Source organism: Siphateles boraxobius, unplaced genomic scaffold (genome assembly GCF_051911475.1).
Source record: "Siphateles boraxobius isolate OS27281-9 unplaced genomic scaffold, OSU_SipBor_1 130, whole genome shotgun sequence".
In the NCBI taxonomy this organism is placed as follows: Eukaryota; Metazoa; Chordata; class Actinopteri; order Cypriniformes; family Leuciscidae; genus Siphateles; species Siphateles boraxobius.
Genome location: NW_027508734.1, coordinates 40,516,579 through 40,540,097, shown reverse-complemented (window position 1 = coordinate 40,540,097; position 23,519 = coordinate 40,516,579). Strand labels below are relative to the sequence as shown.

General features: G+C 37.6%; 1 protein-coding gene and 1 long non-coding RNA gene across 6 annotated transcripts; both read right to left on the bottom strand.

Moving 5' to 3' along the window:
• Positions 1–919: 919 nt before the first annotated feature.
• On the bottom strand, positions 920–16,558 carry gc2 (guanylyl cyclase 2). 5 transcript variants are annotated; one of them, XM_077229504.1, is made up of 20 exons: positions 16,502–16,558; positions 15,251–16,114; positions 13,852–14,156; positions 13,422–13,770; positions 13,248–13,332; positions 13,043–13,139; positions 12,838–12,963; positions 11,938–12,018; positions 11,632–11,808; positions 10,670–10,826; positions 10,423–10,572; positions 9,962–10,110; positions 8,918–9,081; positions 8,585–8,777; positions 8,245–8,419; positions 8,060–8,158; positions 6,634–6,728; positions 5,811–5,896; positions 5,639–5,727; positions 920–1,744 (listed from the first exon to the last, which is right to left on the bottom strand). In XM_077229504.1, the coding sequence occupies exons 2-19, from the start codon at positions 16,002–16,004 to the stop codon at positions 5,640–5,642; spliced, it is 3,330 nt and encodes a 1,109-aa protein (XP_077085619.1). In that variant the 5' UTR covers positions 16,005–16,114; positions 16,502–16,558; the 3' UTR covers positions 920–1,744; position 5,639. The 5 variants fall into 5 exon arrangements, with proteins under 5 accessions (XP_077085619.1, XP_077085618.1, XP_077085617.1 ...); XM_077229503.1 differs by lacking the exon at positions 5,639–5,727 and adding an exon at positions 16,284–16,337 and having other exon boundaries at positions 16,502–16,518; XM_077229502.1 differs by lacking the exon at positions 5,639–5,727.
• A 3,856-nt stretch (positions 16,559–20,414) lies between these two features.
• On the bottom strand, positions 20,415–22,890 carry LOC143736656 (uncharacterized). Its single transcript, XR_013203536.1, has 2 exons — positions 22,789–22,890; positions 20,415–22,562 (listed from the first exon to the last, which is right to left on the bottom strand). It is a non-coding gene; the product is annotated as an uncharacterized LOC143736656 (long non-coding RNA).
• Positions 22,891–23,519: the final 629 nt, after the last annotated feature.

Here is a 23,519-nt window from a genome sequence, read left to right as displayed (position 1 = left end):
CAGTGAAACAATGCATGTGCTAAACACAAGAATAATATAGCAATTCAGTCACCCAGTGCTGTTTGATATACAGTATATGTATATAACATTTATTTTTTATTTTAAATGATTAAAATTAACTTTATATTCTATAAATTACATTACATTGTTAATACATTTTGTTATTCAAGTTATTCAAACCATTCCACTGCCAACATGTCTCCTTCACACTATGAAATTTCATTCTGACACCCTGTTTGACCTGCTGAGAAATTATTGTGGAATAATTACTTGGTTCACTTACGTGGAACTACTATAACGTCAATAACAAATTGAAATTTGTTTTGGTGAAATAGATGTGAGGATCAATTTTGATTGTCTGTTTAATTGATGGCCAGTTGGCATGATGATTTCATTTTCATTAGAACATTTTTTCAGTGTGTATTTTGTGCCATTGTTTTCTTCAAGAGAGACCTTAATGCCTCAAGCACAGTGTGACTTCTGAAATGCCAATATGTATTATTGAAAATATAAATAACTTAGACTGATTTTAAAAAATTTCCATCCAAAGACATATGGCAGTTAAACTGAGAGAATAAGAAGAAACAGTTAATAATGATTAAAAATCACTATCTTTAAAGTATTGGGTAATCTTGCTGTGAGTTTTTGAACAGGTTTTGAGAGAAGGTAATCTGGTTAGGGGTGACCTTGTGGCTCTGCAGTCTTATGTAGAGTCAGTACTGGATAATCCACATAGGGCATGATAATGTAGGTCGCCATCTGCTGCGTTTATTGACATCATAACAAGAGGGCACTGTTATACTGTATTTCTTTAACTACAGTGTGACTGCAAAGTATTTCAAGACATTATAATACAGTTCACGCACATTAGCACATTCAGTATTAAACTATAGCTAAGTTTTAAACAAATGACACCTGATATTTTCAGATATTATTTTTATTTTTACAGTAAATGTGAAATTTATTTAAATTTTTTTAAATGAAATAGTAGTATTTGTCTACACATATATACACATCCATTCAAAAGTTTGGGAAAAGTCAGAACATTTTTTTGTTTTTACAATATGTATACTATTATTCCATTTCAAATAAATGCAGTTTTCTAACATTACATTCATCAAAGAAAAGCGAAAATAAAATATTTCCTAAAAAATATGAAGCATCACAACTGGTTTCAACAATGATAATAATAAGTGTTAATAATAAGTGTTCCTTGAGCAACAAATCAGCATATTAGAATGATTTCTGAAGGATCATGTGACACTGAAGACTATTATTTAAAACAGAAAACAATAATTTAAATTGTTATAATATTTCTCGTTTTCGCAAGAAAAAGTGAGGGTACGCTACAGATTAAAATATAGGATAATAAAATATAATGCGCACTGGCCCACTTCGGGGACTGGTTTTAACAAAAAGTCTGACTTTCTACCATAGCTAATAGAAGTCCCTGTTCAGTACACTGTACACTCAAGCTTGCTTCATTAGGTGCTTTTAAACAAAGAACAGACTGAAAACAAGCAAAGAATGTTTTGGTGCTCTTTTAACTTGTTCTCCATTTCTTCACATTCCATTTCATTCTGCGTACAGTTGTGGGTTCAAAAAGGCAAAGGTAAAAGGTCATCAGTGATGGTGGATCAAGACATTGCCCTCATCGGCTAGTGTGAGCTGAGCCACCTGACGCACAGTGGAGATCTTCTTCACCGCCTTCTTAAGCATCACCTTAAAATCTTTCGATTCAATTCTGTAACAGAAAAACAAAGAAGGATCACACCTTAGTGTATCTAACACATTACCAAATGACATCACATGTTTTGACTGTCCGTCAAAAACATTTGTTCCACAAAAACAACAGAAAGAGAAAAGTATATTTAAGAATACAGTAATATCAACTTCATTTAACTGTTATATATATATATATATATATATATATATATATATATATATATATATAAAAAGTGGTTTAATTTGTTAACATTAAAGTCCGCCTGTGGTGAAAATCAAGTTTTTAAAGTGGTTTATATGTCTACGTTTTTAATGCTTTAAGACAAACCATGTGCAAAGTCAACACCATAGCTGAGTATTTTCTCCTTAAAACTGTAGTGAACCAAAGACAGTCTCAAAAAAGCAGTTTGAAATAGCTGGTGTTTCTGACGTCACAAACTACCTTGTAACCAATCACGTCAACGAGTGGATCTCTGAGCTGGTGTGAGTGAATGGAGGCGGGGCTAATTTGCATATTCATAAAACGTGAATACTAAATGAGGGTGTAAATGTGTAAGGGTGTAGAGTCACATTCAATCTATTTAAGTCATGAATAATTGTTTTTTCAAGAAAAAAAAAACTTAAAATATTTCATTTTGTTGATCAAAGATTTAAGTGATAAAATTATTGACTACAGGGGGACTTTAATGATAAAAATTAAACTTTCATATATTTTAGATTCATTGCACACCAACTGAAATATTTCAGGTCTTTTATTGTTTTAATACTGATGATTTTGGCATACAGCTCATGAAAACCCAAAATTCCTCTCTCAAAAAATTAGCATATTTCATCCGACCAATAAAAGAAGTGTTTTAATACAAAAAAAGTCAACCTTCAAATAATAATGTTCAGTTATGCAGTCAATACTTGGTCGGGAATCCTTTTGCAGAAATGACTGCTTCAATGCGGCGTGGCATGGAGTCAATCAGCCTGTTTCACTGCTGAGGTGTTATGGAGGCCCAGGATGCTTCGATAGCGGCCTTAAGCTCATCCAGAGTGTTGGGTCTTGCGTCTCTCAACTTTCTCTTCACAATATCCCACAGATTCTCTATGGGGTTCAGGTCAGGAGAGTTGGCAGGCCAATTGAGCACAGTAATACCATGGTCAGTAAACCATTTACCAGTGGTTTTGGCACTGTGAGCAGGTGCCAGGTCGTGCTGAAAAATGAAATCTTCATCTCCATAAAGCTTTTCAGCAGATGGAAGCATGAAGTGCTCCAAAATCTCCTGATAGCTAGCTGCATTGACCCTGCCCTTGATAAAACACAGTGGACCAACACCAGCAGCTGACATGGCACCGCACACCATCACTGACTGTGGGTACTTGACACTGGACTTCAGGCATTTTGGCATTTCCTTCTCCCCAGTCTTCCTCCAGACTCTGGCACCTTGATTTCCGAATGACATGCAAAATTTGCTTTCATTCGAAAAAAGTACTTTGGACCACTGAGCAACAGTCCAGTGCTGCTTCTCTGTAGCCCAGGTCAGGCGCTTCTGCCGCTGTTTCTGGTTCAAAAGTGGCTTGACCTGGGGAATGCGGCACCTGTAGCCCATTTCCTGCACACGCCTGTGCACGGTGGCTCTGGATGTTTCTACTCCAGACTCAGTCCACTGCTTCCGCAGGTCCCCCAAGGTCTGGAATCGGTCCTTCTCCAAAATCTTCCTCAGGGTCCGGTCACCTCTTCTCGTTGTGCAGCGTTTTTTGCCACACTTGTTCCTTCCCACAGACTTCCCACTGAGGTGCCTTGATACAGCACTCTGGGAACAGCCTATTTGTTCAGAAATTTATTTCTGTGTCTTACCCTCTTGCTTGAGGGTGTCAATGATGGCCTTCTGGACAGCAGTCAGGTCGGCAGTCTTACCCATGATTGCGGTTTTGAGTAATCAAACAGGCTGGGAGTTTTTAAAAGCCTCAGGAATCTTTTGCAGGTGTTTAGAGTTAATTAGGCTGCGTTTACACTTGGCATTAACATGCGACCTGTATCCGGATGTTGTCCACATACACATTGAAAAGACAAGTGTAAACGCACTTCTGAATGGAATGTTATCCGATCAGCGTGTCCAGGTTCGGAGGGAGTCGAGGACTCATTGTGATCGAATCTCAGTGTAATGTAAACGCAATCCAGCCATCGTGTCTGCATTCACAGCTGGACGTAATTTAAATCCCCACCCACTCTCCCTACGTGGCTGTCAGAAAATAATGGCCAGACGCAGTTTAGACAAGAAATGAAACTGGTGGTGGTGATGGCGCAGTGGATAAGACACATGCCTTTGGTGTGAGAGACCCGGGTTCGAATCCACTGTGAGACACCAATGTGTCCCTGAGCAAGACACTTAACCCCTAGTTGCTCCAGAGGCAACCTCTGACATACATAGCAATTGTAAGTCGCTTTGGATAAAAGCGTCAGATAAATGTAAATGTAAACATTATCTGAACAAGGCAATCGCCTGTATACAGTCAGTCATGATCTTAATGAAGAGCTGCACGCCGCTTTGCCAGAGGAATACTCGGAATCGGAATTTTTTTTTATGTTTTAAATGTTGAATGTTTTTATTGTTTCAGCATGTTTATCAAGCTCCCATTTCTGTCAATATAGTCATTGCACGCTATAAGCTTAAACCCAGATGATCGATGTGACTTTAACATGATCAACCCAGTTATTTTTGTATGATCAACTCTGGAAGTATTCCTTCGTTCAAAAAAATTAATTTGATCTAATTACTGGAGATTGAAAGTAAAGTGAGTGAGTGAAAGCAATTGGGACATTGTTTAATTTGTATCATCTTTACTCTTAATCTGGTGACGTGCCACAGACCTAATTTATGCAGGAAACAGGAATCCGATCGGTTATCCAGATACAGAGGTTACTTAATGTGAACAAATGTAAACGCACAATGTCCTGATTGTCTAATGATCTGATCTGCTTGATCGGATCACGGTGATCGCATGTTAATGCCAAGTGTAAACACAGCCTCTGTTGACTCAGATGATTAGGTTAATAGCTCGTTTAGAGACCCTTTTCATGATATGCTAATTTTTTGAGATAGGAATTTTGGGTTTTCATGAGCTGTATGCCAAAATCATCAGTATTAAAACAATAAAAGACCTGAAATATTTCAGTTGGTGTGTGCAATGAATCTAAAATATATGAAAGTTAAATTTTTATCATTACATTATGGAAAATAATTAACTTTATCACAATATTCTAATTTTTTTTAGAAGGACCTGTATATATATATACTTTGTTTTGGTCTATTTTAAAACATGTTACATGAAACACTGAGAACACAAGACATTCAGAGCATGACAGAACACACAAACAGAAACATAACAGCATGCAAAACATAGCCGACGATCCATTTTGAAAAGCCGGCTATCCATATCTGAAGAATGCCATCCACTTTGGAAGGAGAGAGCTTTAATAACCACTATCTTAGAGAAGTGACAAATCTTTAAGACCAAAAATATCTATGAGGGTGTACAAAGTTACCAGAAATGATGACATCACCAAATCACACACAGACAATTTCATTTTGATTTAAGGGTAACTTTGGTAAAAAATCTAATACATTAAAAGTAAAAATTCATGTACAAATTTATAAACTGACAATTGCAGAAATGAACAGAAAAAAAATTGAAATAGTGGAAAGATAAAGCAGTATGATAATGTAGTATCATCTGAGAAACATTACTTGAAAGTAGAAGAACTGAGTCTTGTGTATGATTGGAGAATGAACCCAACCAAAATGGGAAAAATTGGCAATAGCTTCCCACAGTGACTCTTTACCCCCTGTCCTTTCGTCCTCCCCACCTCCCTCAACTCCCTGTGCCACATTGAGTAATGTTATACATTCTCCATGCATAACATTACCTCAGTTTTTCTTCTTTGCAAGCTGTGCTTCTGCTTTCCGCTTCTTGTATGCGGCTATCTCCTCCATCTGCAAGCCATGAGCCATTTGCCTGAAAAATACATTGGAGAAAATAAACAGAAGACACACACACAGAGACTGCAGGACACAGGCCACGGAAAGGCCTCCGCTTACCCTGACTTGAGTACGGGCGGCACTGGGAGCGGTTTGGTGAAGTTGTCCCTCCCGGTGAGCCAGTAGGTTTCTTCTATGCCCTTGCCCTGTGGAAAACAAGAGCAAATCGAATCCATTCAGATGACCTGAATGATTATACCATACAGCTGCCAATTTAGGAAAAATGCATCATTTAATCCATGCCTGATTTACAACTACTACATATTTACACGGTTTTACCATCCCCGAACCATTGTAGCATATAATGCACCATAGCATACACTACCATTCAAAAGTTTTGGGTTAGTACGATTTTTTTAATATTCTTGAAAGAAGTTTCTTATGCTCACTTACGCTGCAGTTATTTGATTAAAAGCACGGTAAAAACAGTAATACTGGGAAATATTATTGCAACTTAAAATGGCTATTTTCAAAATATTTTAAAATGTAATTTATTCCTGTGATGGCAAAGCTGAATTTTCAGCATCATTACTCCAGTCTTCAGTGTCACACGATTCTTCAGAAATCATTCTAATATGCGGATTTGATGCTCAAGAAACATTTCAGTGTTGAAACCAGTTGTGCTGCTGCGAGAAAAAAAAATTCAAGCCTCTTTGATGAGTAGAAAGTTCAAAAGAACAGCATTTATTTAAAATAAAAATCTTTTGTAACATTGTAAATGTTTTTACTGCCAATTGATCAATTTAATGTGTCCTTGCTAAATAAAAACATTAAATTTTTTTTTTTGTTTAAACTGACCCCAAACTTTTGAAATAGTGTATAAACAAGTAATTGTGAGACAAATTATATGAAATGTTTTGGTTTGTCCTACAGATGAACTCACCTTGAGTTCTGTTCTGGCTCTCAGCTCTACTTTGTACCCCAATTTCAGATCCATCAGGATCTTCACAGTACTTGAATGGACATGGATTCTGTACGCTGCAAACACACAAACTTTAAGTGTCTTTTTTGTTTTAAATTAGCACTTTAAGAACAATTTCCTTGCCAGGCAAAGCAAATTATATAATTGATGACAGTCACTGAATTTCATTGATTATAGAGATGTTAATAATTTTAATCACTTTAATTTAATGAGACATACATGATTGATTTTTGAAATACAGAAACAGAATTGTTAATGGTGAAACTAAGGCTGTTTCTCAATATGCGTGTTCAACGTCAGAACGCCGGTTAAATTTTGGCTGACGCTGTTCACGTGAGCACCACGAAAAATGCGTGTGATGCTGACGCAGGAGCCGGCCAATAATGAGCCGCCGTTCTGACGTCGCTTCATAACATTAAGGTTGAACCTCTCTAGTCACATGGACTATTTTAACTATGTCTTTACTACCTTTCTGGGCATTAAAATTTGCAATGACGTTGCTGCCTAATGTAATTTCAGAAAGCTCTCGAATTTCATCAAAGATTTCTTAATTTGTGTTCCGACGATGAATGAAGATCTTAAGGGTTTGAAATGACATGAGGGTGAGTAATTAATGACAGAAATTTCATTTTTGAATTAACCCTATAAGCAATCTTGCGTCCTTGTGTTCTTGCACTACATCATCAATCGTCAAAGTTCAATTCCAATACTCAAGAATGCAAGAACAGAGAATGCATGAAAGTACCCAGATGTGTTCTTGATATCGAGGATGCACTGAGTGCAGACTTAAGAGAATCGAACAGTAAAAAATCGCAGAAGTCATGGTGGGTGGACGACGTACGGAAGCCGGTAAGCTTGTTCTCATGGTTCTCTTCTCACTTAAGAGATTCCCGCTGAAAGCTTGCAAATACGTGATGGCTCGTGAAAGTAAACATTTGTCGTTTTATCTGGTATCATTGTAATAGTTATAAATACCTAGAGAAAGCCTGTACTACTTTTAATTGGCATATTTAAAAGTATCTTAAAGTTGACAAAGCGTAACATTAAATATACAAACTCATTGACAAATACTAATGTAAATTAACAAAAGACGTCAAACAATAACAATAATGTAAGTACATATTTTAATAGGTTGTGACATCTGTGATGTTATGTTTTATTCATTGTGCATTGGATGGTGCTGTCCCACTGCCTAATATGTACTAAACGGTCAGATGAGCAACAAGTTCAAAGCGCATCTCAAATCTCACAAAGATGCGTTCTGTGTCCTTGTGTCCTTCTGAGCTCATTCTTTTAAGGTAGCCTGGCAAGACTGATCTCCACGAGAACGCAAGTCCGATCTTTGCGTTCTTAGAAATTAGAAACAGTCTAAGTGTCACATGCTTACGCAATCCAGTAGACTCCATTCTAGAAGCAGTGGTAACCGTGTCCCCGAACAGACAGTACCGCGGCATGGTCAAACCCACTACACCAGCCACACAGGGACCTAATAAGAAAGCATACATAACGTAAATGAAATGTTCAAAATTGTTTACATTTCATCTTAAACCAAATGGCATGGATGCCCCTGACCTGAGTGAAGTCCTATTCGGATGCGGACTGGTACATCAGGCATATGCCTCATTTTGAAGGTACCAACAGCACTCAGGATGTCCAGGGCCATGTTTGCAATCTCGGCTGCATGTCGGTTTCCATTGGGCACGGGCACACCTGATGCGACCATGTAAGCATCACCGATGGTCTCCACCTGCACGCAAAGAAAGCAGAGACATGGTAAATAGAAAGATTGTGATATTCATGAACACAATGTGACATGGTTACAACAAAACAAAGGAAATCTCTGTGGAAGCAAACACATTTCCTTATACAGTGATTCAACAATAAAAAAAGCTATTTAATAAATGCAAGTTACCTTATAGACATCATGACTGCCGATTACAGCATCAAATGTTGTGTAAAGGTCATTGAGGAGGTCAACCACTTCAATAGGCTCACTGTTGGCTGAGATTGTGGTGAAGCCAACAATATCACTGAAATAGAGACTGACACTGTCAAAATGCTCGGGTTCAACTGTAGTGCCCAGCTTCAGAGCCTCTGCCACTGACCTACAGAGGATTAGGTAACAAGAACAAAAGACACTTTAAAACTGCAAAAGTATAACAAATAATTAGGGAACCACTTTCATTCCCTTATTCGAGTAGTGTAATGGTAAAGTTATTACTGTGACTGTGTATGGGTCGCTTACGGTGGCAACATTTGTGTGAGGAGTTTCTCAGTCTTTTGTTTCTCTATTTCCAGCTCCTCTGTCCTTTCCCTGATCAACTCCTCCAGGTTGGAGGAATACTGCTCCAACATTCGCAACATGGAGTCTATGATGTTGGTCTTTTTCCCTTTATTAACATTCTTGAACTGTAGAGAGATACAGAGAAAGGCAGAGAATATAAGAATACTGAGCTCCAAAGTGATCCCAACAGCTTACTAAAGCATTCTGCCACTTGTCTCCATTGCATTGTAGTTATTCAGGGACCCATGTCAGTAATCTCTGTTTTTAATCTTATAACCTTTAATAATTGCTCTGTAAAAATTTTTGTAATTTTACAGAAAAATGCAACAGTAAAAACCTGTTACTTTAAGTTAACTTACCATATAAAAAATGTAAAATATTGAACATTGCATCATATGTAATTTACTGTAAAATACTGTCAAATGTATTGTTTTTGGAAGTAAAAGCTATGAATTACCATGTCATTTTTCAGTGAAAAACAAAAGGATATTCCCAGAAGTTCCTACGTGACATTACATATATGATTACATTTCATTTAAGAAATTATGTTTCTTCTCATTTTTGTTATGAATCGTGTACATTATAGGGTGATTTGTGTTATATTTCATGTTGTTTAGTTAGCCTTCTTTTAGTGTTGCGTGTTACCCTGATGTTGTATGAGTACTTTATGGACAGACCCCTTATGATGAACTCTGATTCTATTTTACCACCTGTATAACTATTGTGGTTATCAGTCATTTTTTTAAGGTAAAACAAAAAAGAGAGATTCTGGTAAGTAGGTTAGAGTATTGACATTATTTCACTTAATGAAATATATGATTAGTTGTATACAGGCCATACTAGAAGTAATGTCAAAGCATTTTTATACATTACATTTTTGGGAACCACCGCTGCTGGTTTTTAACTCGATTTATTTTTTTTACAGAACTATCGATTTCTATGAGAGAATAGGAATAATATCATGTGACTTTACGGTGATGGTTTGGCAGTGTTGCTAAAGTTCACCTGGTCAAAGATTTCTTCAAATGTGGGTCTTTTCTCTGGCTGTTCGTTCCAGCAATTCTTCATAAGCTGAATACACTCCATCGGAGCGTGGTCTGCAGACACGATGGGCCGGCATATTGGAGGAGGCTTCCGGACCTTCTGGATGATTTCTATATTATCCAGATATATTAAAGACTTACGCATTGTAAAATAACTATAATAACTTGTTCACGCAACAATCTAGCAATATAGTCAAATAATAGTTACAGTACAGATACAGTATTACTATAACTTGTACATTAATACAGTGTTAAATTATATGAAAGCAAATATTTTCAATATATTTATGCATGATAACATACAGCAGCTTTTATATTTAAGGAAGGGGGCCCTTGAAAGAGGATCATCATATTTGTGTCTGTGTCATCAAAAAGTTTGAAAAAAAAAACCCTGGTATAGATGGTGGGGTCATGTGACTTTACCATCACAAGACTGCTCCAGCATACAGAACGGAGGCCCTCGCATAACCACCTCTTGCACAATGATTGAGAAACTGTACACATCACCATGTTGAGTCCCATATAAACCAGGGTGGGACCCTCTCAGTATCTCAGGGGAGGTCCAGAGCAGGTCTATTGGGGTTAACAAAATACATTAGCATGCTATGTAGAAGAAAAAGAATATGGAAATGCATAGAAATAATAAGAAAAGACTCACAATAAATCTTACCTTCAGCTGGCGGTTCAACGTAAGGAAACTTTTGAGATTCCAACACCTCATTGTAGCCATAGTCTGTGATTTTGAGCACAAAACGCCCATCAACCACACAGTTCCTGGATTTAAGCCTTCCATGACAAATGTTCCTATGGTGTAGGTATTTCATACCCTGCATGCCAGTCATAAACACACACACAAGCATGCATGTTATGTAACTGCAAATTGATTTATGTAACAAAAATGTACACACTAGAGCAGTGTATCTCAACTGGTGGGTCGTGAGCTAAAAGTGCGTCGTGGAGTGTCCAGTGAAAGAAACAACATCTTTTTTTCTGAATCAAGACTTTTATTTTGAAAGACGTGCATGAAAGCTTTTGACAGCTGATTCTGTCATACTCCGTTTAAGTAAAGTGTGCCTAAAACGCATTGTCCTGGTTCAGTATCTGTGGTCAGATGAGATGTTGTCAGGCTATATTTCAGTGTCATTATTCTAATGTTATTTTCGTAACTTTTTACGAAATAAAAAGTCTCTCATCTCAGAGAAACAAACTTTCCTCTCCTGTCAGACGTTATAGACCTTATTCACAGCAGTGCCATTTTTGATTTCTAACGGGAATGAAAGCGAGGCTGTGAGGGATAGACATTCTATAGACATAGAGTGTTTCTGGATTGTTCTGCTGACGAAACACTGCAAAAATATCTTTCCAAGAAATTTCAGTAGAAAAAAAGAGTATATAAAGAGTGTAAAATACATATAATTATGTATATATATATATATATATATATATATATATATATATATATATATAAATTTAAATTATTCATATTATAATTCATTGTCTCTTTTTATGACATGATTTAGAAACAGTATAAATTCAGAAGACAAATGTGTGCTTGCTTTATTTCAATGTTGATATATTTTACAAGGCAATCTTAATTAAAAAATTCAACTAATTACACTTTAATAAGAGTACCTTGATGAGGTCCAGAATGAGAGAGGACTTGAACATCCAGTCCAGTTTGACATCGTCGTTGACCAACAGATCTTCCAAGCTGCCACGCGAACAGTACTCTGTTACTATTGCAAAGACTCCGCAGTCGTGGAAGAAGCCTAGAAATGTGTTAATATTCTCTTGCCTCAAATCTTTCATCTGTAGAATAAAGAACAATTGTATGATTATTTGTAATAATCAATAACAGAGAACACAGTATGTGGTTCTACCAACAGAAGGAGTACTACACCTAAAGTTAGACTATGTAAAATCAGTGGCAAAACCAACCAGTTCAAAAACATCGCTGGTATTAGGAGTGATGCTCCGGAAGTTTCCATACGGAAGCCGTTTCAGCCATGCCCAATCACCCTGCCAAATGAGAAACATTATAAATATTCAAAGTAGTATACATTAAAGACGCCTTACAAGTATACCACAAAATTTTCTATAAAGTCTACTTAAACATTAAGTCATAATCTAGTTTTACATGACCATTTTTAACCATTCATCTGACCCTTAGAAAAAAATGCTGTTTTGATTTTTAAGATTTCTATATGTAAATGACCTATTTTGTGATTGACTAATCTCCATGTATAATACTGTCCAAAACTTTGGGGTCGGTAAGTTTTTTCTTCTTCTATTTTTATATATTCTAAAATGTAAATTATTCCTATGATGGCATAGCTAATTTTCTCAAGTCTTCGGGTGTCACATGATCCTTCAGAAATCATTCTAATATGCTGGTGCACAAGAAGCATTTCTTTATTATTATCATCAATCTTTTGTAACAGTGTAAATTCCTTTACTGTCACTTTTAAACAATTTAATACATCCTTGCTGAAAAAAAGTATTAATTTATTTTAACTCCTTTTACTGACACTAAACTTTTAAACGGTAGTGTAGTTCCCACTGTTGTTCAACAAGGTTGTTCAAGCTGCTAAATACTGAAATCACACTGATATGTAAATGTGGGCGGTCACGGTTAATGGTGGTTACAACATCGATCATAACCATGCAACTTTCTAATGATGTGTCGACTCATATTTGCAGCTTTGTTTTTTATAAATGGTCTCTGTGGACTGGGGAGGGATATTTCGATTGAAAATGTTAAATCAACACTCTATCTTGAACTCATTTAAAGTAAGAAGGAAAATCAGCCATTTTGGATAACTTATTGAGTTATTTTACCTCATAAATGACGATATTTGAATTTTCATGGGTGGCTGGCGATTGGCTAGAAAACGGAGACTTGAGGCTTCGCTCTGAAGTGCTCAGTCTCGTGTCACTGGCCTTGCTGTCATCCAAGCTCAGCTTCTGTTTTTTTGGGGTTGAAGTATTAATTATTAGAGCATGTGAATGTTTGTTTGTGTGTGTGCACGTGTGTGTTACTGACCTTATTGCTCAGGGAGGGGTTGATGAAAGTCACGTCATTTAAAGTCAGTAAAATTTTGTTCGGTCCCCGCACCAGTCGAATCTTATTAATTTTACGCCTTTAGAGAAAGTTTAGAAATATTGTAAAGAAACTGTTGCAGTCTACACACTCTGAAAACACACTTTATGATCAATTTAAGTTATAATTCGTTGATGAATAGGCCTACCTGATGCAGTAAGAACAGCCAATCGAGAAGAAGAAGAACAGAAAACCAGACAGGAAGATTAAAACTATATTGAAAAGATTCACACCTGTAACACAAAGGGTGATATAGTTACATATGACATAAAATGCATGCATTTCGATGTGTTAGTGAACACGGTATCATGTACACACTCACCTCCACGGCAGATGATCCCACGTGTAAACCAGCAGCTGGAATCAGTTTTCGGTGGCCCCGCATGAGGAAAATGAATCGGCCGACCCAAAAAGCGCACCATATCTGTCTGCATCTCTATACGATATGTAGGCTTCAACTCCCAAGAAAAGCCATCTGTGTCCAGCACCACATAGTCCAGCATGCCAAAGTCAGAAGAGTTTGCTTGTAGGCTAACACCTTTGAATAGCAGGTTTCGGGCATTTTGGGCTATGTTCCCCCCAGACATCCATTGACCGGAAGCCCTGACACTTTGCACAGCATGAGCCATTAACACGATGGAGGAGTAGATGGTGCCAAACAATGGGGACACCTGTAGAATGTGAAGGTTTTGTATTAGCTATTAGCATAGTTTTGAAACAATTTAACGCCCCATTGTAAAGCATCTTTGTACCTGCTGTGGTTTAAGGTGCTTGGGCAGCTCTCCTTGCTCCTGGGCCTTTTCAAAAGCTTGGTAGAAAGACTGTTCCTTTGGAGACTCAATAGTGATGGTGAGCACGGCATCGTAGGCTCGTAGCAGCTTGCTGTTGTAGCGCAGGGCTGGATGGGTAATGTGATGGTAGGGCAGACTGTAAAAGAGAGTATCGTAAGATATAAACACCAACGAGCCGTCGGTCATCCGCATGTCATGAGCTGTCTCCAATAGCATCTTCTGGGCTCCTCCACCAATCAACACCGAGTGCATAACGAGGATGACCACTGCAAACAAAAGCATGATTGAGAAGAAGGCAGGACAGGTAGAAACCACAGTGGCACATCACCAAATCACACAGTGGAAAACAAGCAATCATTTGTAATATCTTATTGTATATTATTTGATAGCATTATATTAAATACAGTGGGATCCAACTGTCTGGGATGACACTGAATATGTTTTTCCCCCAAAGAATTTATGATAAACTGTTTTTAGGGTAATGCTAATCAAGACAGAAGCAAATTTTTCATGTGAACTTTTCTGTAAAACTGCTGACAAAAATATATATAGGCCTATATTTTTTATAATTAGAATCTATAATTGATTAAATCAAATTCAAATATAATTTGTAGTTAAAAGTTGTATGTTAAATTAATTAATTAATAAATAGAAGCATTTCACTAGTTGTCTTAGACATTTGGACCTCACTTTACACTACCATTCAAAAGTTTGGGGTCAATAAGATTCTTTTTTTTAAAGAAATGTATACTTTTATTCAGCAAAGACGCATTAAATTGATCAAAAGTGACATTGTATACACTTATAATGTTACAGATTTCTATTTCAAATGTATAAAATGTTGTTCTTTTGAACTTTCTATTCATCAAAGAATCCTGAAAATGTTTTCAATGAATCTTGAACAGCAATTCAGCATATTAGAATGATTTCTGATGGATAATGTGGCACTGAAGACTATAGTAATGATGCTGAAAATTCAGCTTTACCATTAATGTAATATACTGTATTACATTTTAAAATATGTAATAGAAAACTTTTTTTATTACAATGTTTCACAATATTAATGTTTTTACTGTATTTCTGATCAAATAAGTGCTGCCTTGGTGAGCATACGGTAAGAGACTTCTTTCAAACACATTAAAAAAATCTTACCGACTTACCTTTTGAAAAGTAGTGTAAATACTGAGAAAGTATCAGTAGCCTATCAAAGCAAAGTTTTGAAGTAAACTCATTTGGAGTGTAAATTATGGAATAACATTGAAATAGTGTGTCGAAAACAATGTACATGTTAGATTAAAATGAGAGCAGATACCTTATCAGTACATAATATCATCTGACATTAGCAGTGTTTTAAACTCACAACGAAGCTCCGCCACTTTCTTGACCTTGACCAGGGTATTACGCACGCTGGTGTGATCATTACGAACAGATGCCACAATGCCAACAGGCATCCCATGACCACGCAGGACATTGGCCAGCCTTAAACCCGCCTCCATCCAGACATCCTCAGCTGATGAAATGATGCCAACATGTGCCCAACTAAAGTGGCGCATGAAGCTCAGCAGCACAAGGGAGGGGAGGGGCATGGTTCGGGCAAAAGTAGGGTGACTGCGGGCGTCATCCATCTCATTTCCAATACAAGACCAGGAAAACACTGCCTTATTCCAACTCTTACCTAAGAGAGAGGCAGCTTCACAGTAGCCTGGGTTAACTGGACCTATAAACCCAGATGCCCGTTTATAGTAACCAAGAAAACGGGCAAAAGACTGAGATGTCCCACAGTCCTCCTCCAGGATGACATAATCGAACGTGATGCCCTGTGAGAGGAAGGGGTCCTTGTTGATGTGCTCCACAGCTAACCGCGCAGCCACGCCGGGCTGGGCTTTGGTGAAGAGGGGGTCACATGACCAAGGCCCCACCACCCCAACCCTTACAGTGGCAGCAGAGGTGGCAGGGACGAGGCACAGAAAGCGTACAGTGAACCACAGTAGCCAGAAACATAAATAGGTATGTTTATGATTATTAGAGAAATGGGGGCTTTGGTCAGGGGTCTGGAGTCCTCTGGTGGCCAATGCTGGAAGTGCGCTGTGAAAGGCAATGGATGACCGTTGCATTGCAAAGTAACGGGTCAGCCACGCAGCTGGTGGGTTGGCACACAGTAGAGCTCCTTCACTGTCACATGAGAAATGCCCTTAAAGTCAACCATTCCATCAGCAACAGCAAACTAAGAAAAATAAACATAGGTAAACTGATAGAATTGATAAATATGTTTGCAAATAAAAATTATATGCAGTAATTAGCATAGTATGTGATAAAAATGCTTTCCGAACAGCTAAAATACATTAATGAAGAATTAATGAAGAAAAGTGCATAATATTAAATCTATAGCCTACATTTGTGCTGGTTATTAGTGGTATAGGATTTGAAGGTAGATGATTGCTGAAATCCTGTTAAGAGTAAAGTATAATTCAGTTATGCTTAGGCTGATCACCTCAGCATTATCCAAATAAAACATTACTATTATCATGTTCACCCAAAAATACAACCTTTACTGTATGTCCTACATTATACTGGGTATCTTAATCAAAACAGAGTCCATATAAAAACTTACGGGCCTTTAAATGAGATTATCCAAGTATTGCTGTCTGCTACTTGAGTTTACTGAGACCTCATAACTGAAATTCAGAAATGAACAAGTAAACCAATTTAATTGTCAAAAAGTAAAAAGAGCTGACAGTAGTACAACAAACAATTACATTCATTATTTAGATTTAACCCTTTTTAAATGTATATGTACCTAATGTGTGATTAATTCTGGTGTTATTGTTGTCAGTATTAAAAAATGCAGTCTAACATTACCAATTACTTAACTAACCTCTGGATTTGACTTACCTACTCTAACAGGCAAAGTGATGTCTGATTGCTCATTTCCATAACTCGTTGTAAGTCCTCTCGGTGGAAACACTATAACCATATGCAAAAATCAGTGTGATCAATTATTTCTTGTTATTTGCAAATCTGCCAAGAAATAAATCCAAATTTGGGAAGCAAGTACGATCCTCACGGTCTATCCAGAACTGAGTTACAGTTATAATCTTCTCTTCTGCTGTGCACCATGCCACTGCTGACATCAGTAAACAACCTGAAGATTATATCAATCCAATTTTCAGCCTGTGTGATGGACACATTGTAATGTTGTGCATGGTCTTCCAAATATAGCAGATGCTTGTAATTGTTGCTAAAAATACTTATTACACAAAGTGTCCATATTATAATGAATAGATTTAGAAAAAAGCAATATAACTTTGTTATCCTTGTGTAATTGTGGGACTCCAAAGTTCTGCTAGCAGGTGCTTGACGACTTGTCCTACCTTGTCAGATTTGGCAACCTCCCATTGAAACAGTAGGTAGCACAATTCGACAAAGAAAAATGCTATCAGGCTGAGCTACCAGCATCATATTTATGTGGTTTGATGCTTTAACATCCATATCTCCCTAAACCTACTCTTAAAACGGTGCAAATATTTTAAAAATAAATATTAAATATTGATGTGCACCCTGTAATTTTTGCGAAGAGGCAGAGTGAGGAGAATCCATTTGCAGCATTTATTAGAATAATCAAAACAGTCAGGGTCCAACAGTGGCAAACAGAACAGAGAAGGCAAGGCTGAGAAAACCAGGTAAACAGGCAAAGGGTCGAGGCAGGCAGAGAGAATCAGAGTCCAGTAAACAGTCAAGGGTCAGGGCATGCAGAGAGAAGATCAGAATCCAGGAAACAGTCCGGTGTCAGGTCAGGCAGAGAAGGGTCAGCAACGATAAACAATCCAAGATCTAACACAGGAATCAAACTCGGGGGAAAAACCGCTCAGAAATGATGGCTGGGGCAGATCAAGACTTCACACTGAATGAGTGTGTGAATGAGGCTTATAGGAGTGTGTGTGAATGAGGTGCAGGTGTGAGTGCAATCAGTCCCAGGTATGAGGCATGATGGGAATTAGATATTCCAGAGACGGTTCCCTCCGGTGGTGAAGAGGAGGTGATGCGGAAGCCTGCTCCGTTACAGTAATAACCAGAAGTCCGGGTAGGACAATTTGACGGGTAGGAATTATTTTTTTATGGTCTATGTTAGGAATAGGTTGAAATGTCAGGACACTGGCAAAGGAGAAAGAAAGGCTGCGTATGAAATCGTATACTGTCTTTAGTAGGTACTTATTTTAAATAAGTAATTTCTTCATGACCGCTAAAAAAAGAAAGTAGGCCTATGTTAGATATAGTATGAATGTGTGTATTTTTTTATTTTTATTTTTTTTTTATACAAGAAAAAAAATGACAATAGTGCAAAAACACATGTTTTAGAAATCTACAACATTTCCAACAGTGTATATATCAAGCAAGTAAACTCATTCGGGCACAATCATACAAAATGGAAAGAGCTCAATAAAGAAAAAAAAGAAACAGCAAACAGATGGTACATGAAAGATTTCATCATATTTCTTCAAAAAAGAAGTAAATTTTCTATTATCAATTATTCTTAGTGATTTGATTAAATGTTTTACTTCACAAAATAAATCTATAAAAGTAGGAATTTTCTTAAGAAACCTTTGTTTGTGAAAGTAAAACTTTGCCACAAGGATAAGGAAGTTAAAAGATTCTAAAGATTTGTTTGGGTTTTCAAAAAGACAAATGGCATCCTTAATGCGTAGATTACCGTTCATATTAACTTTAAAAACAATAAGAGCTCAACTCATTCCAGAAAACTGATGAAACATTACAAGAGAAAAAAAAAATGACAGATGTCTTCATTTTCATTCTTACAGAAGGTGCATATATCAGCTAAATCACAGTATTTGGACTAAAGTGCGTTACAAGGCTATATGCAGAACTAGGAACCATGTTTTCCTCCATTGAATGTTATCTATTATACAACCCCAAAAATATTTTCCCTTTGGAGTAGGCTAATTAAGTTTCTTGTTTGAGAGAGATGACGAATAAATTTATTATCACAATCTTTTGTAAAAAAAAAAGTCATTTAGAACATGCTTCATGGGTAAGAGAAGCTGTATAAATGTGTGTATAGCATGAATGCAATCTGGACGTACATTCGTCATTATCATATGATCCACCAGCGTCCGTTGTGTCGCTTCACTGCCTTTCATATCCTCTCCCGTGGCCTCTTGGGATAGTAAAGTATGCACTTCAGAATCGCGCCAGAAAAAGTAGGTCATTAGCTCTTTTATGAGTAGGTACTGTGAATTCGGACATAATTCTTTGTCACATGCTGTTTTTAGGTCCATATAGTAGAGAAGTATGCTATTTCGGATGAAGCCAAGAAGAAAGGTGCCGTACCCACACATACTAGAGGGGGCAGTATACTCTAATGTGTGTTTTTCCAACAGTTGCATCTTCCTGATGGATATTGTGACCTAGAGCTCTATGAGATTAGCTTGGTGCTGTATGCTGTGTTATCAACATTTAATTTTGTTAAAATTTGCCAAGTTTTAGGAACAAAAGTGACATACTGTACTCTGCGGTTCACTTTCATTATCCGCTCCATATGTGCCCTTCACCCTCTACAATCCTAAACAAATTACTTCCCTTTCCAGATAATTGCTTTCTTTGCAGTGAGGGTCCGAGATGAAATCCTGGACCAATCAGAATGTTTTAGTAAAGCCTTGTCTTAAAAACTTCCCGTATGCCATTTTTCTATGTTTTATGTGCTCACAATCAAAGCAGATTTTGTTCTCATCCACAATTCTCATAATTCGCTCACCATGATATGACCTAGCATCACTGCGGTCATCCAGAGCACATTTCAAAAGGGCAGGGGTAGGCAAGTTCGGTCCTGGAGAGCCGCTGTCCTGCAGAGTTTGGCTCCAACACTGAAAAAAACCTCACCTGCCTATTAGCCTTAGTAATCCTGAAGACATTGATTAGCTTGTTCAGAGCTGTTCGCCCCTGAAATAGGAGAAAGGCAATGAGAAATGTGTCACATTTCAGAGGTTATGCTGTGAAATATGGAAAGACTGCTGTGACAGATCTGCCTCACAACATTCCCTCACTGCCACCCAAACCTTCAGACAGATGAGCTTCCATGTGAGCCAGTCGTGATGAAAATTATTAATAATATTGTGGAAAGCATGACCTCTGGTGACAGACTAGAGAAGTTGCAGGTCTTGATGTGGCATTTAGATCTATTTGGAATTTTTTTTTTTTAAGTCTACATGCCTTCTAGAATAGCAAATAAAACCAATATAACAGTTTTACCACTGATTAATAAGGAATGGAAACTTCCAGATTCTAGAATAGTTATGAGGCGGCTTATAATACTTGGATGCCACATATAGTTTATAAGTAGCCTAAAATGGAAGGAGTTCAATGATTTGCTATGATTCTTTGTTGTTGTAGTAACCAGCAGAGGACTCGCCCAGTGATCCAGTTTTTTTTTTTGAGTGTGTGTGTGTGTGTGTGTGTTTTTGTGTTTGTGTGTAAACTACATCACATTTGAAGAGACTAGATCACAATTACAATGGTGAATGAAGTGACTTTTTATTAAAGTGATAGTTCACCCAACCTTGAAAATTATGTCATCATTTACTCACCCTTAAGTTGTTTCAAACCTATGCGTTTCTTTCTTCTGCTGTACACAAAAGATGCTGTTTTGAAGGTTGGTAACCGAACAGTTGATGGGTCTCCATTGACTTCCATAGTAATTTCCCCCCTCCCAAAATGCTTACAGCACGTTTGAAGTGTCAAGTCAGAAAAATATTGCGATTTCAGATGACAAATATAGATCAGGGCTAGAAGGACACTTCACCATAGGAGTGTCTGATAAAACACCTTTTGTGTTCTATAAGAAAAAGAAATTCTAGTTTTGAGCAACTAGATGAAATAATTGTAAGGTTAAAGCAATGATCTGCAAACAGTGTGACTCAATTTGACTGACCAAATTTAGACATGAGTTGCATGATCAAGATGGTACTGTATCATAGGATAGCTGCTAAATACAACATAAGTATAGACTGTATAAGACACAGAGCTCCTTCTTTAGGATCCAAACGGTCTTGATTGATCCACAGTTCAGCACACGCAGACCTGGCTTCAGGAGGAAGATGTCTGACAACATCAGGCTGGTTGCTTGCCCACTGTCTGATTTCAAATCCTCCACTCATCAGTAAAGAGCACATTCGGTTTAGGAAGTTCTTAGCAGTTTGCACATTTGGGAAACTCTCTAAAAAGTTGTCCACATAGAATGACTGAAGTACAGAACTCACTATATCTTCATATCCTTCTTGGTGATCATGGACATGCCTTTGTAGAGCATATGTTGCGCAACAGACTACATACTGTGCCAAAGGGCAAAACTTCCCATTCGTAGATGTCAGGTGGATTTGACCTCTGCATATTGTGCCACAGGAAGCGTAGAAGAGAACTTTCTTCTGGTAGTAGTCTAACTTGATGGAACATAGATTTTATATCCCCACTAATTGCCACTGACTGACGAAACCGGAGTAAGACACCAAGTAAGGAAGGGCCCAATTGTGGACCAGGAAGAAGTTGACTGTTTAGTAACACCTTTATATTGATAGGAGCAATTGAAGACTATTCTCTTTTTTCCATTATGCTCCACAATATGATGAGGAATATACCATGATTCACTAAATGAGTCATGAGGAAGTTCAACTTTGGAAATATAACTGGATTCACACATACACAACAGCAATTTTAAGATTTCTTTGGAGGCGTCGCTTGATACATCTGAGAGAAGACGTAACTGCATTTGGTGAAGCTCGTAACCTTATGGCGGAAGCAGCACGCAATAACAGAGTGGCATATCTTTGGACACCATCCACATCAACTCTTTTAGACTTGGAGGCCAACAAGTCCATAGCCTCTTGGTCCTGCTTGGACCTAGTAATGACTTTCTCATTCCTGAAAGGATGGATGTCTACTTTCCATAATTTCTCCACATCATAGCAAAGTTCTTCTAGTGGATTAGCGGTGGTAACAAGACACTGCATCTCATCAGTATTAGGAATCGGTATTGGGCCTTGAAGTACCCAGCCTAAACTGATCTGGATTGCGGCTGGGGATTTAGGAGGCCCCAAAATACACCTGATCAATTGGATTTATCAGGTGTGGGTAGTCTGCACTAATAAGAAGTGGTTGGACATTAGCGAAGGCTGGAAGGGGTAAGTCTTGAAGAAGTCTGAAACATCTCTGCAAGATCTCAACAGGATAAGTCTGTTCTGCCAGTCCCAATCTGGCAGCAGAAAAGGTATTGGAAATGGAATACTTCTCTTCTGGATTGGCCATGGAGGATATTTCAAAGGTTACAGAATAGCCTTCAAGTGCAAGAGTATCTTGACGTACAGTTCTAACAATTAGGGGCTCAGTTACCCCGGTCTTAAAGAAGTTGGATTTCCATACTGGGTTTGTTGATGATCACTTACAACTAGTGTTGGTGAGGAAGGGGGAGAAGGAGCACGTTCTCTCACCATAAAGTCAGCAAAACAGGCAGGCATGGTGAACAGGTCTTCTCCTTAGGCTGCGTCGGGTCTTGCATGGTAATCCATTCCACAAATGTCTGCCTCTAGCTCGAAGGACCATTTGTTGCATATCAGATATTAAATATATCCAAAGTTCATTGGAGTTGCAGAAACTTGATGGTGTGTCTGATTAAAACACAGGACAAATACCTGGTTTGCTCTCTTTTAATCTCTTTGATCTCGAATATCTCTTTGATCTCGTATAAGTCTTAAGTCAATACAAACAATACAATAAAGGTAATCAAACTCATATAATTAATCAATAAAAATATCAACATCATATATATATATACTCAATCCAAACAATTCAAATAACAAATTCAAAACAATACAATTGCCAAAACAAACTTACTTAACGCATCCTAAGGAAAGGACTCAAAGGACATGGTTGAGTGTCCATTCAAACACCCACACCTCACCAGTGCAAAAGAAACAAAGGAAGGAAGTGATGTCTACTTACAGACCTCAACCAGGGGGTGTATGGGTAATGTAGTGCACTAGATTCAGTAGTGTAGTTTGCTTGGAATTGTGGGATATGTAGTACATATATATATATGGGGGAAAAAAAGGTAAAATTAAAGGAGTAGTTCACCTCAAAATGAAAATTTCCTGATAATTTACTCACCCCAATGCCATCCAAAATGTTCATGTCTTTCTTTCTTCAGTGGAAAAGAAATTAAGTTTTTTGAGGAAAACATTTCAGGATTTTTCTCCACACAATGGACTTTACTGGTCACCAACATGTTGAAGTCCAAATCAATGCAGTTTCAAAGGGCTTTAAAGTGCTTCAAAGGTCTCTTCACTATCCCAGCTGAGGAAAAGTGTCTTATCTAGTGAAACGATCGGTCATTTTCTAAAAATAAAAAATAATTATATACTTTTTAACCACAATTGTTCGTCTTGTGCTGGTCTGCGACGCGCTCGGCATTATGCATCACGTTGGAAAGGTCAAGTGGAAGTACCGCCCCATTGTTTTAAAAGTGTGGAGAAGGAGGATCGTTCAAATTTTACTGTATGTTAAATGACATATTTATGTCTTTGTGTCAGTTTATTGTTTAAAATGGTCCTTTCGTGTTGGTATCC